Here is a 15,788-nt window from a genome sequence, read left to right on the forward strand (position 1 = left end):
AAGTGGTAAGGGGTACTGAGTGAGCTTCCCAGCACAGAGGTAACCCAGCAAAGACCAGTGACGTCTGATTCCTGCTTTGGGTGGAGCTGAGTCCCATGACATCTAAGGTCCCATCTGGAATTGGGATGAGAGGCTCCCCAACCTGGTGGCCTAGGGCCCCAGTTCCCCGGCTTCCTTGGCAGCTTAGAAACAAATCATGGCGCCCTGTTGGCCGCCCAGGCTGGTGCAACACAACAGTTTACACAAGGCTGGCTGTCTCACTTCTGATCCAGGTGGTCTCCTTCCAGCCAGAATGCCGGATTTTTCAGGACTTTTCAGCTTCTCTGCCTCCAATCCCCAAAGGATCCCGACCAGTGAGCGTGGAGCCTGAGGCCTCCTTACAATGGGACCTGGGGTGCTGGGTAAAGATGCAGAGGCAGCGCCCCAGCCCTAGTGCCTCAGGCCTGTGGGCAGCACGTGGGAGGCTGCCTTAGCCTCCCCAGGGGGCTGTGGGCACATTCGTGCTCGAGAATTCAGGCTGGCCTGACATCAGCCTTGACACAGCTCTTGGTGCCTGGTGCCTCAACAGCGAAGATCAAGGATGCTGAGCTGAGCTGAGCTTCACGCCCCACTCGAAATGCCACAAGACACAAGCAGGCAAACTATGGTAACCTGGCGGGACAGAGAATTGTGCCTGTAACAAGGAGGCTCCCGGGCCACACTCACGGCTGGGTCTGTCCCTTCAGAAGCCCGGGGAGGGGGCAGTGACCGAGCTCCCCCACTGCACAGAGCCCTGGCCCGAGCACTGGTTGTCAGGGGGATGTACGCAGGAAGAAAGCAGCAGCAGCCCTTGCGCTCAGGAAGCACAGAGAACACTGCATGCCCTTGACAGTCCTGCAGGCTGAGTCCCTCAAGGAAGGCTGTTTGGCTCGGGGAGTTCTAAGTCCTCTGGTGAAAGAGAGGCCAGCTGGGGGAGTGGATGGGGCAGAGACCCAGGCCCTGACCTCGGATCTGCCACTTGGAGTCGTGCAACCTCAGGCAGGCCCCTAACCCCGCTGAACCTCCACCTCCCATCTTTAAACGGTCCTCTGCTTCATGGGGCCACGGGGGCTGGCAGAAGGGACCATGCGGCGCTCCCCAAGGAGGTGCAGAGAGTGTGGCGGGCACCCCGTCAAGATGATGGGGAGCACAGAGTGTTTTAGGGAATACATTAATGAACCTTAAGTGCAGGCTGTGGGGAAAGAAAAACAAAGGGGGAGAAAAGCCCCCACTGTGATTTCCTCCTCCTCCGCACCCCAGACTGGCCAGCAAGGTGGGCCCATGGGCTCCCAGTGCAGCCACCTGCCAGCACCGCCACCTCCTGCACACTCCCCCGCCCGGATCCGACGTGCAGTCAAAGCCGGGTCAGAACACGGTCCCCTTACTGGCTGCTCTGGAGACAGCCAAGTAAGTAACTTGGATTGCCTGGCCCAAGCCTGGCATTTGTCTACCCGGTCAGATTCCCCATTTTGCTCCCCTGTGCCCACCGCCCCTCCCCGCTGAAGTCCCCCCACCCGTGCCGCTCTGCTCCTCCAGCTGCTTCAGTTAGATACTCCGGGAGGGCCTCGGGAAAGAAGGGCAGTTTTGCCATGGCCTCCCATGAAGCGTCTGCCGGTCCCTCCCTCACAGCTGGAGGTATGTGTCTATAACACTCACACGGAAGACTAGAGCTGCCTCATCTGCTGTGTCTACAGCAAGAGTCTGGAAGTGAGGGGTGAAGGACGCGTGGGATGGAAAAGTAATCGCCTCCGCTACAGGCTCTTCTCCTGGGTGGGGCGGACACGTGAATAGCTCCTTTGTAAATCTTCTCCATGCTTGGAACCTAAGGTCGTTACCACCAACTTTACAACTCTTTCTACTCAGGCTTAAGATCATTGTCAGAGAAATAAGACCTCCGTTATAATTGGAAAAATAAGAAGAAAAGCTCCTAAGATAAGCACCAGATGGGAGTGAATTAGGTAGGGCCTCACCAGGGAAACCAGCTTCTGAGAAACAAAATGAGTGGAAGGTGGTGGTGGAGGGGAAGTGGTGGAGTGGTCAGGACACCGGCAAGGAAGTGGTGTGCTGGCTAATGTTTAACAATCCACTTCCTGGAGGGAAACATCCCTGATTTGTGGCATTTGCCGATTTTTCGCGGTGTAAATATTCCTACCGTGGCCAATTTCAAGCTACCAAGGTGAGGTCACTGAACTTGAGCAAGCACCTCCAGTAATGGTGAGTCAAGTCAAGTAGCCCAGGCAGGACCACAGGCTCCTGAGCACAGGGTGTCAGAGCTCAGGCCAACTCCTGTCCACCTACACTAGGATTCTTTGGAATAAACTTGAACTTTGGGAACTGGCCCACTGTTTTGCTGTCTGCATGTTCTCAGTTGCCTCTGGCTCACTGATAAAGTTCCTTCTGAAAATGCCAGGTGAGCGGGCTGTGCTACAGGGAAATCACAAGTGGGGGGTTTGTGGGCACTGTGGCAGCAGAGCCACCGTGCCCAGGGTCCAGGGGACAGTAGGGTCCGTGGGAAAGAGGAACCCTGAGCAAAGAGGCAAGTTCACAGAGCTCACCTCTGCCACCCTCCCAGCCAACCATCAGCTCTCACGGCTGGGCTGACTGCTCTTCTCATCCTGATGTAGCTACACACGTACACACACGCAACAGACACTGAGAGAAGGATGAAAGAGGCTACAGCTTCTTCAGGGATGGAATGTGCTTGTTGATGGAAGGTTCTGGTTTAGCTCCATGGTTCTATCTTGCCTGCACATTGGAATCATCCGGGGAGCTTTAAAAAATCATCAAGCCCCAAACCCACCATCAGAGATTCTGACTTAATTGGCATGCGGTATGGCCTGGACACAGGTGTTTTTAAAATCTCCCAGATGATATGAATGCACAGCTAGTTTGAGTACCACTGGTCTTCCCAGTGAGGCTTAATGAGAGAATCTGGTGAAAACACTCATATAGCATTTCCATCCTAGGATGTTGCCCACCTGCTTCACTGTGTGGGGCAGAGCTGTCAAGAGCTAGGCTGATTGCCTGCATTCGTGGCATAGGGAATCCTGCCTCATCACCTTACACTGTTCTCTCCACCCCAAGGAAGTTTCCCTCCAACCAAAGTTACGTGCTCCAGCCATAACTTTCCTGTGGCTTTCAATCTCCCTCCAGCTATATGCAAAAATTGTCTCTCCTTATGCAAAGCACTGTCCTCAATAGCTGGGGTTCTGGAGCAAGACTGCCTGGGTTGGAACCCTGGTTTTGTCCAGGCAGCATGACCTTGGCCAAGTTACTTAACTTCCCTGAGCCTCAGTTTCCTCACCTGCGGAGAATAATAGTGCCTGCCTCATAAGGTTGTCGTGACCGTTAAATAAGAGCACACTTGAAAATGGTTAGAGAAGATCCAGATATGAAATAAATGGCCACTAAGTATCAGCTAGTGTAACTGACCATGACATGAGCCCCGTGAGAACAGGGAGCGGGCTTTGTCCATCTCCATCTCCAGCACAGCGCCTAGCGCACAGCAAGCTGCTCAATCAAAAAACGACAACTGTCGAATGAACATTTCCCAAATGCCTAAATCCGTGTTCGTGACCCTGCGAGCCTCTTACTTCCTGAATAAGGCCCTTGCAAGGCTGAGCTTTGAGAGTCAGAGCATCTGGGCTGCTCTCCAGCACTCTGGACAGAGACAGGGACAGACAGTCCCTTAGACTGGCTTGTCTAAGGGAGCAAGAAAGTATTTTGTTTTAAGCAAATGTCAAAGAACTTTTCTTGCTGTTCACCTGTGTGCTACCAGCAGAGTGCTACCAGCACCCTGGAGAACTGGAGGTTCTGTGGGTAATCAAGGTTTTACCACTCAGTGGCTGGCACAGAGAATGCCATTTGGACAGAGACTAAGCGTGTGAAATGTCTTCTGCCCAGAGACCCGGCTTGCTACTTCCCTTCTGGCAGACGCATGTGCGCAGGAGCTGCAACAGGAGCTTCCCTCCCCTCCATGTCTGGGGACCATGTCTAATTTGCACTAATTGCTGTTGAAGACTGTTTGCTCACTCCTAACCTCTCCCTCAAGTGGCTCCACAGCCAGCAAGCGCTCCTACACTGTGTCTGGTGATGGCTTCACGATCAATGCCTGTACCGACTGCTCACTACCCGTGGGGCAGCACTCTGCTGGTGCTGGACAAGGGCGTTCTGGGCAGATGGCATGAGTCCGCTGTGCCAAGCAGGCAGCTGCCACCTTGGGAGGGTGAACCACCTTCCCCTGGGCACTGTGACACTCAGCGCTTGGAGGGCAGGGAAAGGCTCAGACTCTCGCCAGCTGGCTGTGCTCGGGACGGGGTGGGGGTGGTGGTGGAGGTAATTCAAACCCAATGTCCAGGGATCCATCCATTTCCCCCCAGATGGGCTTGGAGCCCAAGATGGGCAGGAGGAATGTGTCAGGGGTTTGACATTGTCTTCCCAGACCTGCTCTGCTTTGACCTGTCTTAGGGGCTAACAGCCTTCTCTGGCAGGCAGGGAGCTACAGGAAGTGTGCTTGCCAATCAGCCCCTTGTAAATACCAGCTAAAAGACCGCTCACAGGGAGAGCTCCTTTCTCTGCAACCGCAGGGCTCCTGCCAGGGCTGAGCGAGGCCAGTATAAGAAAACTCTGCCCTTGTGACCTGGCCAGTAGCTTACCGGTGCTACCAGACGTGTGGCACCCAACCTGCTGCCCCAGGCGCCATCCACACCCTCCTCTCCCGTCACATGAAGACCTGGCAGGCTCCGGAACACCAAAGACACGTGGGCCCAGGCGCGCCAAAGACCTGGGTTCAAATCCTGCCTCCACCAGGCCCCTGTGCCGTCTGCTTAATCTCTCTGAGCCTCTCTCTTAGCCGTCAAGTGGAGGTAACGCCCCCTATCCAGAAGAGAGGCCTGAGCAGATTAAATGAGACGATTACAGAGGAGCAGTGTCAAGCAGCCATAGCTGTTAGGTTTTGAAGTCTGTGCGATTTTATCTTTTCAGATCAAATAGAGCATTATTTCTACTTCTGCTTTCCTAGGGTTTCCTCTGTTTAAAAACTATTTTCTGGGCTCCAGTGAAAGAACTCTCCTCCTGTCCCCCCCCAGAGGCACAGAGGGGGTGTGATGCAGAACAATAGGACCAGGTCCCGCTCACTCCCGCTCCCCGGGAAGCCCTCCCCAGCTCAGCTTCCTCGTGTACCACTCACTCAGCACTTGGTACTCAGTGCTTGTGGCTCATGCCCCCAGCCGCAGGAGAGTTCCAAGAGCAAAGACAGCCTGCAGAACCTCTCACTAAGGGGCAGCTTGGTAGAGCCCCAAAGTGAAATAAAGCCACATCTCTCTGCCCCTGTGATGCTGATCGATTTAGTCTGTGAAACAGGGTGGCACAGTGATGTCAATGTCAGGGAAGGGCGATCCTGAGGTCCTAGTGGGCATTTGTGCCCCAGGCTAAGGGAGGATATCCTGGAGAATCTCTTCTATTGATGGAGACCAGAGTGAAGCTGTGGCTCCCTGGAGGGATCTGCCCCTCTCCCGCCTGCCCAGAGAAGGGAGAAGTTGCTGTGATACAGGGCCTGGGCCCCCAGTGATACACTGGGCTGTGGCAGGGGTGCAGGTGCCCCCTTGGGCCAGGTGTGCTCCCTCTAAGTCTCCACAGTGCCCCCAAACCATCCTTGTAGCCCAGGGGACAAGGGTCCTGTACTTTGTGGAAACCTTGGGTACCCTGAGGAATTTGTGAGGCTTAAGGAGCAGTTGTGCTTGGGAGGACGGTGCGGCCATTAGCACAGTCAGCTGCCCGGAGGTGGCACCTGGTGCTTTAGGAAAAGGCCCTGCGCTTCTCAGGCCCTGCTGTGCATAGAAAGCACTTGGGGTCTTGCTCAGGTACAGGTTCTGATTTTCAGGAGGTTGGAGGTGGAGCCTGAGGTTCTGAACTTCTAACAGGTTCCCAGGTGATGCCCGCACTATTGCTGGTCTGTGGATGACACTTTGAGAAGCCAGAGCCTCGACAGGGGTTCTCGAACTTCAGCATGCGTCCGCATCACCTGGGGCGGAACTTATTAAAACTAACTGCTAGGGAATTCCCTGGTGGCCCAGTGGTTAGGACTCGGCGCTTTCACTGCCGTGGCCCGGGTTCAGTCCCTGGTCCGGAACTGAGATCCCATAAGCCAAGTGGCACGACCAAAAAAAAAAAAAAAAAAAAAAAAACAGATGCACAAATTGCTGTCTGCCCCCACTCCCCCAGTTTCTGATTGAGGAGGTCTGGCGAGGGGCCTAAGAATATGTATTTCTAACAAGTTCTCAGATGATGCTGCTGGTCCTGGGACCCCCCCACTCTGAGAACTATTGGCCTTGACAGTAAGAAGTGAAACTGTGTGAACACAGAATTAAGTAAATGCAGCCCAAAGCATCCCTACGTGATACAGGTACAGATGTCCCCCGCTATCTGAAAGTAGAGCATTCCTATAAAAGCTTTCGTAAGCAGAAATGGCATAAAGTGAAGAAGCAGTTACCTTAGGACACATCTTATTAACGGACACACAAAATAAACTGAGATAAAGCACATGGCGGCTTGATGCTGAGATGTGGTTCTGGGGAAGGAGCTTGGCAGGGCCACTCTCTCTGCTCGGGGCACAAACTTCCTCTGTTAACACTCGCTGCAAAATAAACGCTGAATGCGATTTGCGCTTTTCCTATTTTTTCATAAAAGTGAAAATCCTCTTCGGATTTCCTTGATTAGCGAAAACAGGTATCAGTGCAGGTCTTTCGTAAAAGTGAAGTGGTGTAAGGCAAACTTTCGAAAAGCAGGGCATACCTGTACTTTTCCTTTTAAGAGTGCTATTGCTCTATTTGTTAAATTCTTAACAAGCTTTTGTTTCCCTATGATCTCTCGCTCTTTCTGGAACAGTGGTTGCACGGGGTAAAAAACCCAGCGAATTGAGGGTGACGGAAAGTTAAATTCTAGCTTAACCAAAACAGTCTCCTGCTTAAGCAAAATGAAGTCTCCGAAATATCAGTACTCGGTCTCCCCTTCACCCCACGTGTTCCAGGAACGTGTTGAACTGCTCTGCAGCATCGAGTAATTGTTAAGGTCTTAGGAGTGAACGCTGCTCCCGCACCCACCTTCAAGGCCTGTGTGATGGCTGCTGGGGTAAAGGACTGACTCCCTGGTTTTAACAGGATGGGTGACCCATCTTCTGCCCATGTCACCGCTCACAGACTAAATGCTTCTACCTCCTGCAAAGCCTTTCCAGGGCTCTCTGGGGAACCCCACCTCTCAAGGACACGTGGACAGCCACCCTCTGCCTGGGAGCCTTCCCCTGGCTCCTCAGCACTTCTGACCATGTCTTATCTTGCAGCTTACTCTCTGCTCCCACTCAGACTTTCCCTACAGCCTGTAAGCAGCTTAAGGTCAGGGCCTGCATCTCATTCATCTCTGTCGCCCCTATTTCTGCAGAGACTCTCTCTCCCCAAGCAGTCTTGTTTATACACACTCAGAAGCTTCTGTATACCAGAGGCTCCTTCTGGTTTGGAAAATATAAGGACCATCCCATATCCCAGAAACTTGTAAGTCACTGTTGTCAGAATAAATACTCTAAGCTACAAACCCTTTTCTCCCTCTCGGAAGTGCCTGGCAGGTTTGTCCCCAGGGACCCAGGAAGCCTCCCATCTGGATGGGGGCACTTGCTATGTGTGTGCCAGGGCCCAGCTTGTGGGGGGGTGGCGGGTGGAGGAGAGGCCTGTGACCTGCACCACTTCCTGTTCATCTGTACCAGGCCCAGACCTACAGACTCAGGGGGTTAGGACAAAAGCAGAGAAAATGGTAAGACATGAGGCAGGACTTCTGGACTGAGAGCTTGGCCGTGCAGGGTGGCTGAAGTGGGATGGGGTGGAGATAAAGAGTCAGATGGCATTGAACCTGTCATCTACCTGGCTCCACACTCAGGTGAGAGGAGAGCTCATCCCCTTAGCCGAGGCATCACTGCCCATCCTCACGACACCCTCACCATCCAGTCACCCTGAGGATGCAGTGGTGGCGACCACGATGGACAGAGACGCGGGTGGAGATGAGAGGAGGGAAGAGTGCAGCGTAGTTGAGGGGTGAGAGCTGAAGGACAGGGAGCTGGCTGGCTGAGCACAGACCCCAAGTCTCTGTGGGAAAACTCATGGAAGCGGCTTTCAATATTTTTTCATCATGACTCACTGTAAGAAATTCATTTTAGGAATTCCCTGGCGGTCCAGTGGTTAGGACTCTGCGCTTTCACTGCCGAGGGTGTGGGTTTGATCCCTGATCAGGGAACTAAGATCCCGCAAGCTGCATGGTGAGGCCAAAAAAAAAAAAAAGAAAAAAAAACACATTTTACAGCATGACCCAGTACCTATATCTGTGCGGGTACATAGCAAAACTAAAATAAAAAGTCACAAAGCAGTATGTACCATGCTACAGGTGATGTACTCCAGCACACACTGGTTTCACAACTTATTAGTGGGTCATAGCTGGCAACTCGAAACAACCTGCCCTATTATGTGTCAGTCATTTCGGAGGGCCTTGGAGCCTTTGGAACTCCCGCTCTGTACTGTGCTCCCGACCAACTGCGCGCCCGCTGTATGCAGACGCCACGCTCATGCTGGGTGGGGGTGGGGAGCAGGGTGGCTCCAGAGGTGAGAGCACAGGGAGGCCACATCACACACACAGGCTGGAGGACTGTCCGTACAAGGCGGCAGCCACGAGGCTGCCACATGCTAACCCAGATCCTCGACCTGAGGGCATTCAGCTACTGGTGAGCACCAAGGACGGGCACCCTCCCCACCCTGCCCACCGGCTGTTGGACCAGAAAACAGAGGGCAGTGTCCCTGCCTCTCCCAGCCTGCATACCCTGATGAGGTCCTGTGCCTTCTCCCCTCCATGGACCGGAGCCCTCTCTCCTCTCCCTGCATCGTGGTCCAGAGAGTGGAGGAAGACTGGGCAGCGGCACTGTTCAGAAACAAGATGCTGCTGCCGCCCTCGGCAACTTCCAGGCCTTCCTGAGGCCAGGCTGGAGGCATCTTTTGAGCAGGTCCCTTCAGAGGCTCCTTCGGATGCACCTGGGGGCTCGCTTCAGAGCTGCTTGTTCTCTACTTACTGAACTAAAGCTTTAAGGCAACTCATGCATCTCCAATTTATTTCTTTAAAAAATGATTTTTAAAAAATTTTCCAATCCTCTCTGAGGGCTCTAAAGGGGAAAAATAAGCCACTCTTAAGGCATCCTAAGCTCCAACTACAATTATCCCAATGAGCTCCTGCAGGAGATCGGCTACAACTGGTGAAGAGTGCAAAGCTATTTCCATAATGAAGGACTTTTCAGCCCTCACCTTCTTCACTGTGACTACGGCTCCCTTCCCTCCAATTGGGCTGCGAAGGCTGTGGCCCGGCCTTCCACTGGTTTGGGAGTTAGAAAGCCATCCAAGTAACTAGGATGGATGGGAGACAGGTAGAAAATAAAAGTGAGGACCCTCCTGCAAGGGAACAATAGCTGCCGCCGTGTGCCCCTCTTTCCACCTGGTTGGGGGAGAGCACCCAGGCATCCTTCAATGGAGCAGGCCCTGGGGTCAGCCAAGCACCTCGAGGAGCCGCTGGACACTTGGGGAAAACTAGAAGGCAGGGGCAGTCCCCGACATCTCCATGTCCCCCAGGCCTGGCCCAGGCTTGGCAGCAGGGGGCTCTGTCACAGACTGAACTGACTGAGACACACAGCCCAGTGGCTGATGTCTCTTTTACCTGGCCAGGTGTGCAACAGACACTTGACCATGAAGGCTGGGGGAATGTCTTAGTGCCTCAGTCTCTACATCTGTCAAATGGGATGATCACCCTGTTGCCTTGGGCCTGCACACGAGCACTCTTGGTAAGCTGTGAGATGCGTCCATGTGTAGAGTTATTACTGTCACTCTGCAGAAAGGTAGAGATACGTGTACAAAAGAAGAAGTCAAAACAGCCCATCTCTGCTCTGGGAGCTGTTGCTGCTAAGGAGTGTTGTCAGCCTTGTGGGAGGGGAAAGATGAGGGAATCTGTGCCACCCTGTACTTCCCACTTTGGGGAGAGTCACCTCTTGTACTGCAGCCAGCATAGACCACTCACCCAGTTCCCCGGCTGGGGGTGCGGGGAAGCCACCTTCTGGGGTGGGGGGTTGGGGAGGGTGGGGAGAACCTCCATTTGAAAGCTGAGAAGAGCTGAAGCTCAGAGAAGGGGATGTGAGTCTTTCAAAGCTGCAGTTAGGAACTGGGGAAGCCAATGGCCAATACTTGTCCTGACCTGCCTGCCTGCAGCTACCCACCCAGCTCTGGTCTTGGTATCAGCCTGAAGTAGCCCCTGCTTGGTTACTGCCCCATTTAGATAAGCAGCAGAAGGAGGTGGAAGCATCAGGAATGGCCTCAAAGAACAAGAGGCGGAGGAGGAAGGGCCCAGCAAGGAGAGCCTGGCTGCGAATGAAGAGCTCAGGGCGAGACCCCGGGTGGTCAGGACAGCACAGGAGGAAGAACTGCGCAGTGAAAAGGCACTTCTGCGCATGCTCCTTCCGCTTAAAGACAGAACAAGGGCCCAAGTGACCAGGCGGGCCAACGCAGGGGCCAGCCACTCAGTGATCCCGGTCTTGGGAGGCAAGACTGACCCAGAGCCCACCCCCAGGGCCTTCCCAGAGGCCAGGCAAGGGAACCCCACTCCAGGCACAGGGCTGAGTTTTAGAATCATGTATTCTTATCCTGGCACTTCTGTGGTCTCACTGTGCCACCCGATGCTCTCTCATAACCTCCCTGAGCCTCAGTTTACTCATCTCTAAAAGGATGGACCCAGAAGTTCAGAGCTTAGCTGGTCCCACCTCCCACTCAGCCAGGGCCAGGGCCCTGCAGGCATCAGCCCCGATAGAAGGGACGCTCGCCGGCGCACAAGGCAGGCTGCTCTTCATCGAGCAGCTCCAAACCACTAGAGACCTCTTCCTTTTAATCAAATGGCATAATGGCTGTGAAAGAGCTTACGAAAATAAAAGCATAATTGAAGGGGGTTATTATTAACCATCAACATTAGAGGCAACGTGAGAGAGGACGAAATGGGGCTGGAGATGGGCTTCCGGAGCCCCCCAAGGCAGCTGCAGAAGGAGCCGAGGAGGAGGAGCGCAAAAGGACCCTGTGAGTGCCGGGCTCTCTCTGGGGAGGTCAGACAGCAGCTGCAGAGGTGCTCAGGTCCTGATGAGACCTACAGGCGTGTAACTGCTACAAAAGGAAGAAAGGAACCCCTCCTCCACCTCAGAGGAACCCAGCTCGCTGGGATCTGCTATTTGCAGGAGGCACGTCTCCAACCCAGACGGGAAGACCCTCTGGTTCCCTGGAGGGAGCATATCTGTACTGGAAGGCACAGAGACACTGTTCTGAACACCTTTGCCTAGTGGCTCCTGCTTAATAATGGCAAAGAGCTCACTGTGACGCCAGGGAGGGAGAGTCGGGGACTCTGCCAGGAGTCAATGCATAGAGGGTCCCAGCTGAAGGGTCGCAGAGGCAGCTGAGGCCGGCAGATGGCGACGCGAGAGGGAGAGCCTGTGGCACAAGGTGGCCCAGCCAGTTCAGGGCTCGCTGTGGGGAAAGCCAAGACCTTCTACCTGCCAGGTGAAAGCAAGTGTCTGACCTGGCCCCCGGCAGGTGGCAGGGCCTCGTAATAGTTACCTTCCTAGGCTCAGTGCCCTGTACTCGGGAATCTCAGACCAGAAAGCACAACCTTGCACTCTTGTCTATGAAACTCTGAGTCCAGAGGCCCACGCCTTGTGCCCTGTGAGGCCCTGTGAACCTCACTCAGGAAAGGGAGCTCAGGGGAGGCTCTGCAGATACAGGGAGGTGAGGGGCCTGGTGGGCTGGGTCCACTCACCCACGATCTCGTTCTCCTCCAGATTGATGGTCTCCAGCGCAGGCAGGGTGGTGAGCTGCTCAGGGAAGTCGTGGAACTGGTTCCGGGACAGGTCGATGGCCTTGAGGTGCCGTAGGGTGCTGACCTCGTTGGGGAGGTCCTGCAGGAAGTTCCCTTCCAGGTGGAGCTCTGCCAGGTGGGGAGGAAGAGTAAGGAGAGGGGGAAGGGGAGCAACCCAGAGACCACAGTGACTGCTGGCCTCCTGGGCCAGGAAGGCGGCAAGGAAGGAAGCCCCCCAAGGGGCGAACTCCATATTAATGCAAAAGGAGGGGTAACTCCTACCACTGCCACCCATCATTCCAGCTGGGCTCCCTGCTGTTGGCTTTCGAATGGAAGGCTCTGCCCAGCAGAGGTCTCTCACCCCTGCTCAGGGTGGCACATCTGGGGTCATTCCTAAGGCTGGTTTAGCGACCATCACATCCTTGAACTGAGGCATCCAGAATGACCAGAGAGGCTTTCCTTACTGCAGCTCAATCAGGCTTGCCTCTCGATTTTGTTCCCCCCAAACACATCCTTAGGACAGAAGCGGTCCCTCTGACCTGGACCACTCTGGCAGCCTCCTCCCTGGCTTCCTGCCTCCAGCCCCTCTCCAATCAACGCTGCACAGTGGGACCTATTTAACCTCATGAGCGCAGCCCTGAGCTCACAAACCTTCAGTGGCTCCCCAAGGCCTCCTCCCTAGGCAATCAAGGCCCTTTGTGATCAGGCCCCTGCAGCTCTCCGCTCCTGCAGGTCCAGCACTCACACCTGGGTCTGTGCCCTGGCTGCCCTGGAACGTCCTCTGGGATGATCTCGAGCAAAGAGACACATCACAGGAGAAGTCACACAACATCATCTTGCTGGACTCCTGCATGGTTCTGCACCCCATAAAGAAGTAGTAACAAGAGCTCTCTTTTTCTTTTTGGGGGGGCCTACTCTGAGTCCCACACACTGCCAGGAGCTGATGCTAAGTGTCTCATCTGATCCTCAGAACAGCTCTGCAAGATTTGTCTTATTCTGCTCCATCTGACAGAACCAGAAATGGTGGCTCAGAGAGGTTAAGCAATTTGCCCAAGATCACACCAACAGGTGGCAGGGAAGCCAGGATTGGGATGACCTGGATGACTCGATGCTGGTCACAAAACATGGGACAAAGGGGCTGGTGACAGAGGCAACAGGAGAGGCAGGTGTGAATATTTAACGAGTGATGCTATGTCCCAGGCAATGTATTAGTCGTTCATGAAATCTCATATAATCCTCCCAACAAATTTCTCTCCCAATTTATGGATGAGAGCACTGAGGCTCACAGAGGTCAAGTAACCTGCCCCAGGGCACACGCACCTAGCAGTTCCCCATGTTCCCTGAGATTCACAGAAAAGGGAGGGAAGTGGGGAATGGAATGACAGTCCCATTTCCTCAGCAAAGTGGGGCTGGGGAGGGGTCCATCCAGACACCAACATCAGGGCAGGGCTGGGTGGAACCTTCAGGAAGCAGAGTCTCTGGGGGAGGCCGAAAACACTTCCATGTCCCAGATGTCCCAGTCTGCACATCTTGCTGGGGAGATGTGCCTGGAATCAGCCGGGGGGCATCTCCACAGTTGGGAAACCGAAAAGCTTTTCATCTAACTGCTGTCATTTTAATGAAAGCTCAGTGTGGCCTCCCAGGTTTCTTTCCCTGCTGTTCAATAGCTTTTCTATATGTCTCTGTCTTACTGCATTCATGACTCAAAGGCTCTGCAAATCTCCTGCCCTTGTGTGAGGCTACAATGAACATTATCCCGAGGTTTTTGTATGATCACATCCACTCCTCTCAGGGCTGAGGGAGAAGCAGGAGGGCAGGGACCCTTTCTGCCCAGGCTCAGAGCCTGACGGACCCATGGGAGACTTAATCTTCCAAGCTTTACAAACCAGCGTCAACTCACTACCTTCTGACACGTGTCAGAAAGCCAAGACTGCTCCCTTGTCCAGTGAGGTTAATTAAAAGTCCAAGCCAAACAAGGCATTCCTGCTCCAGAAGTATTTGCTCAAGAACCACTCTGAACAGCGGACTCTTCTTCCGGAGCTCTTCTGCCCCTCATGACTTTCTGGCTTGATTCCATCTGGTTGGACCCCATTCTGGAAAAGGGCAACTTTCACTCCTATCACATTACAGACTATTTGCTCACTAGGTGGTCCATCCCAAAAGTACAATGGATCCTCCTGACAAGCTCTGTCTGGATTCCTCAGGTCAGTGTTCTCGGGAGGAGCAGGCAGGGTCTGGACACGACTACACGGGGGACCTGCTACAGAATGACAGAGAGAGCAAACCCTCTTGAGCACTCACCACACACTAGTACCCTCTTTTCAGTGTTTAACCATGTTTTACCTCAACTTAATCCTTACGATGACCCACTGAAGTTGCATAGAATGGATCCCGTTTTACAGATCAGGACATTAGAAATGGCAGAGCCAGGTTCTGACCTCAGGCCAGTGTGGCTCCCAGGTCCGCAATTTTATCCATGCCACTTACTGATTCTCCACACCCTGACACACACAAGGCTGCTCAGCTAGCTACCATGGACAATGTTTGCAGCTGGTTTGTCTTGGAGAAGCTTCAGAAAGATGCGCTGCTTAAAATTAGATGCTCTTGCCGAAATTTGTTATCACCAAGGGAGATTTTTGTTTTCACTGATTTAATATTTTCCCCACTCTGTGCATAGCCCTCCTGGGCCTTGTTTGTGCTGAGTTATCTTCTTGAGAAAATTCAGGTCCAGTCCTCCATCACCACTGAAGGCAGCAGGTCGCCTAGCCCTCAGGCACGTGAACAGTGCCAATAACCATAACAGAAACCCAATGCTATCCCAACTGTAAATACAAGATTTTGTTTTTTGAAGCCACTGAGATTTGAAATTATTTGTTCCTAATGTAAAACTGGCCTATCCTGACTGATGCAGTTTGTTTCACTTTAAATGCATTTTCTACTTATAAAAGCAATGCATGCTCACTGTAAAAACAGAGACATCACAAAAATATGGAACACAGGAAAATGAAAATCCTGCATGTTTTCCCCCCCAGAACCATTGTTGTTTGGTATTCATTCTTCTATATTTTTCTATGTACATGCTTATGGATGGATGGATGGACGGATATTGTTTTTAAAAAACAAATGGAATCATAGACTATATACTCTTTTGAGAACTGCTTTTTTTACTCAGTAAAGCTGAGGCAGCTTTCCAAGTCATTGCTTTGTGTATCCTTCTCTGGAGATCACTACTCTCAAGATTGAGACTTGCGGATACAAAATCATGCCCCTGCCCAGCATCTCGTTTCCCAGGGAAGGCTGCTCTCGGAAGTCCAGCCCTTCTTCAGCAGCAGGCTCTAAGGAGATGCTCAGCTGCAAGGAGGAGGAGCTGAATCTGCCTGAAAGGCGGCCTCTTCCCCAGCTCAGAAGCACTTCTGAGAAGCAAAAGGCGCAGAGGGAGTCATGGCTGGGCAGGCAGGGCTTGCACCCTTGGTGTTCAGCTCCTTGACTGCATTAGGGTAATCAGAGGGGCTGTGTTGAAATTGGGAAGGAAGGGAGAGCTTTCCATTACTGAGCTTCAAAGGGAGCCCAGATCTGCTCTGGAAAGGCAGTGTCAACCGATACCCAGCCGCGCTGGGTCTGGGGCTTAGACCAAAAACGAATAATAATGGCTAACATCTAATGAGCGGCACTATGCTCCAGGTGCTTGTTCTCTGGAGTTTACACGCAATCATCATTTTAATTTTACTATAACCCATTACCTCCAACTTACAGAGAGATGAAATAACTTGCCTAAGGTCACACAAACCCCAACCTCTCCCCCAGTTAATCTGACCTTCCTCTCCCAACCTCCAAACCAGGATGTGAACCCCAGCCAGCCTCCCCAA

At 53.2% G+C, this 15,788-nt stretch overlaps 1 protein-coding gene across 1 annotated transcript in view; it reads right to left on the reverse strand.

The window, feature by feature from the left end:
• The window catches only part of LRRC20 (leucine rich repeat containing 20), a 61,935-nt gene that overhangs the window by 6,135 nt on the left and 40,012 nt on the right, over window positions 1-15,788 (reverse strand). The window contains exon 4 of the mRNA XM_068547738.1: window positions 11,884-12,051. Coding sequence (XP_068403839.1) covers window positions 11,884-12,051 — 168 coding nt within the window. The remainder of the gene's footprint in view (window positions 1-11,883; window positions 12,052-15,788) is intronic.

Source organism: Eschrichtius robustus, chromosome 7 (genome assembly GCF_028021215.1).
Source record: "Eschrichtius robustus isolate mEscRob2 chromosome 7, mEscRob2.pri, whole genome shotgun sequence".
NCBI lineage: Eukaryota > Metazoa > Chordata > Mammalia > Artiodactyla > Eschrichtiidae > Eschrichtius > Eschrichtius robustus.